The sequence below is a fragment of the Oncorhynchus tshawytscha genome, unplaced genomic scaffold (genome assembly GCF_018296145.1).
Source record: "Oncorhynchus tshawytscha isolate Ot180627B unplaced genomic scaffold, Otsh_v2.0 Un_contig_3057_pilon_pilon, whole genome shotgun sequence".
In the NCBI taxonomy this organism is placed as follows: Eukaryota; Metazoa; Chordata; class Actinopteri; order Salmoniformes; family Salmonidae; genus Oncorhynchus; species Oncorhynchus tshawytscha.
In genome coordinates this window covers 5677-8596 of record NW_024608256.1, presented here as the reverse complement: position 1 = coordinate 8596, position 2920 = coordinate 5677, and the positions used below count along the sequence as shown (strand labels likewise).

Genomic DNA, 2920 nt, shown 5'->3' with positions numbered 1-2920 from the left:
GCACGGTGTTGTCCCAGACAAACATACCGGATTCAACTAGTCAAGGGCTTGATGTTTAGTTTTATTTAACAGTTATTTAGCTAGGAAAGTCAGTTAAGAACAAATTAGTATTTTCAATGACGGCCTACCGGGGAACAGCAGGTTACCTGCCTTGTTCAGGGTAGAACAACAGATTTTTACCTTGTCAGCTCGGGATTCGATCCAGCAACCTTTCGGTTACTAGTCCAACACACCGATATTGGCCGTATAACACAAATCCCAGAAGTGCCTTATTGTTATTATAAACTGGTTATCAACATAATTAGAAAGGTAAAAGCTATTTGTTTGTCGTACCCGTGATATACAGTCTGATATACCACAGCTTTCAGACAATCAGCATCCAGGACTGGAACCACCCAGTTTATGTGATGTTTAAGACCGGAGGACAGACGCTGTCTGACTGGCTTTAACTACATCACCTACTGATCCCACTAACTCACATGTTATCATCCTCTCTGTCTGTCTGCCTCTGCCTGCCTGCCTCTGTCTGCCTGTCTCTCTCTCTCTCTCTGCCTCCCTGCCTCTGTCTGCCTGCCTGCCTCTCTGCCTGCCTGCCTGCCTGCCTGCCTCTCTGTCTCCATCCCTCTGTCTGTCTGCCTCTCTGTCTCCATCCCTCTGTCTCTCTAGCAGATTACCTGCCCGTAGGCGTGACACTTGGACCCAGAGGGACACAGACAGACACCCCGGTCTACAGTTGGTGTAGCAGAGAGAGAACATGGCATTGTCGTTTAAGAAAGACCTGGAGAAGTACAAGGAGATTGACGAGGATGAGATCCTTAACAACCTGTCAGAGCAGGAACTCAAACAACTGGAGACTGCCCTGGAGGAGATGGACCCAGAGGTATGGAGGAGCGGGGGAGTCTGTCTGTTTCTGTCTTCCTTGTGTTTTCTCCTTCTTCGCCAGACAGACATCTCATTCTTATCAACTTTTAACCTCCCAGTCTGCCAAGCTTTTCTATGTTGACTTGCACGCAGAGTAGAGGAGGTGCAGTAGAGGAGGAGACGCAGCAGCAGAGTAGAGGAGGCAGCGCAGTAGAGTAGAGGAGGAGGAAAAGGCGCAGTAGAGTAGAGGAGGAGGAAAGGCGCAGTAGAGTAGAGGAGGAGGAAAAAGGCGCAGTAGAGGAGGAGGAGGAGGCGCAGTAGAGGAGGAGGAGGAGGCGCAGTAGAGGAGGAGGAGGCGCAGTAGAGGAGGAGGAGGCGCAGCAGAGTGGAGGAGGAGGCGCAGCAGAGTGGAGGAGGAGGCGCAGCAGAGTGGAGGAGGAGGCGCAGCAGAGTAGAGGAGGAGGCGCAGCAGAGTGGAGGAGGAGGCGCAGCAGAGTAGAGGAGGAGGAGGCGCAGCAAGAGTAGAGGAGGAGGAGGAGGCGCAGCAAGAGTAGAGGAGGAGGCGCAGCAGAGTAGAGGAGGAGGAGGAGCGCAGTAGAGGAGGAGGAGGAGGCGCAGCAGAGTAGAGGAGGAGGAGGCGCAGCAGAGTAGAGGAGGAGGAGGCGCAGCAGAGTAGAGGAGGAGGAGGCGCAGCAGAGTAGAGGAGGAGGAGGCGCAGCAGAGAGGAGGAGGAGGAGGAGGCGCAGCAGAGTAGAGGGGAGGAGGAGGAGGTGCAGCAGAGTAGAGGAGGAGGAGGAGGAGGATGTGCAGCAGAGTAGAGGAGGAGGAGGAGGAGGCGCAGCAGAGTAGAGGAGGAGGAGGAGGAGGCGCAGCAGAGTAGAGGGGAGGAGGCGCAGCAGAGTAGAGGGGGAGGAGGTGCAGCAGAGTAGAGGGGGAGGAGGAGGAGGATGTGCAGCAGAGTAGAGGAGGAGCAGAGTAGTCAAACCCTTCCAGGACTTAGTGAGGTTAATTTTCCTTTTCAAGGGCCAGAGTGTGAGGTACAACAGCCATTTATTTGTGATATTACACAACATACACCTCAACAGAAGTATTGGGACGAGGCCAATGTGTTGTTACATCTCCGGTAGAGAACATCTTAAACATTCTTCTTGTCTTTCACTTATACACAGCATGAAGGAGATGAGTCCACTAACTAGGCAACCATAGGAACGCCACTCAACACAACACGGCACCGAATGCAGCCCTAGTGTTTTTAAACATGGCACATGAATTTACCAATTGATCAATCGGTCAATAAACCCATGTATCCACCCCTCTGTGTCTCCCCCCCCCAGAATGCATTGCTGCCAGCGTCGATGCGTCAGAAGGACCACACAGTGAAAGCAGCCACCGGCCCCTACAGCAGAGAGAAACTACTCAGTTTTCTGGAGAAGGAGGCCCTGGAGTATAAAGACAGAGATGATGTGGTGTCTTTCTCTGGAGAGAGGAAAGGTAGGAGGCCCTGGAGTATAAAGACAGAGATGATGTGGTGTCTTTCTCTGGAGAGAGGAAAGGTAGGAGGCCCTGGAGTATAAAGACAGAGATGATGTTGTGTCTTTCTCTGGAGAGAGGAAAGGTAGGAGGCCCTGGAGTATAAAGACAGAGATGATGTTGTGTCTTTCTCTGGAGAGAGGAAAGGTAGGAGGCCCTGGAGTATAAAGACGTAAAGGTGTTGGGGGTAACGAGAGGTGTTGGGGGCAATGTTTGTGGTCTTGAAGGGAAGGCTCTGTTTCAGACAGGTGTGTAATTGTATTGTGTGTATTGTATTGCAGGCATGTTTGTGTGTGTGTGTGTGTGTGTGTGTGTGTGTGTGTGTGTGTGTGTGTGTGTGTGAGATAGCTCTCAGCTGTAATCAGGCGACTGCTGAGTCTGCAGGTATTACTAATGCATGTCTACTCTGGTCTTACACAATACACAGCTGAGGGAAGGGGAGGAGTGTGGGCTAAGGGAAGGGGAGGAGTGTGGGCTAAGGGAAGGGGAGGAGTGTAGGTAGGAATACGCCTTTCATATCCTCCAGTAC

At 52.0% G+C, this 2920-nt stretch overlaps 1 protein-coding gene across 1 annotated transcript; it reads left to right on the top strand.

Annotated features, from left to right (window-relative positions):
- Positions 1-669: 669 nt before the first annotated feature.
- Positions 670-2352, top strand: LOC121843362 (tropomodulin-3-like; the record flags this gene model as incomplete). Its single annotated transcript, XM_042312980.1, is given in 2 exon segments — positions 670-880; positions 2196-2352. Coding segments are annotated over 2 exon segments (283 nt in total), but the record flags the coding sequence as incomplete, so codon positions are not given.
- Positions 2353-2920: the final 568 nt, after the last annotated feature.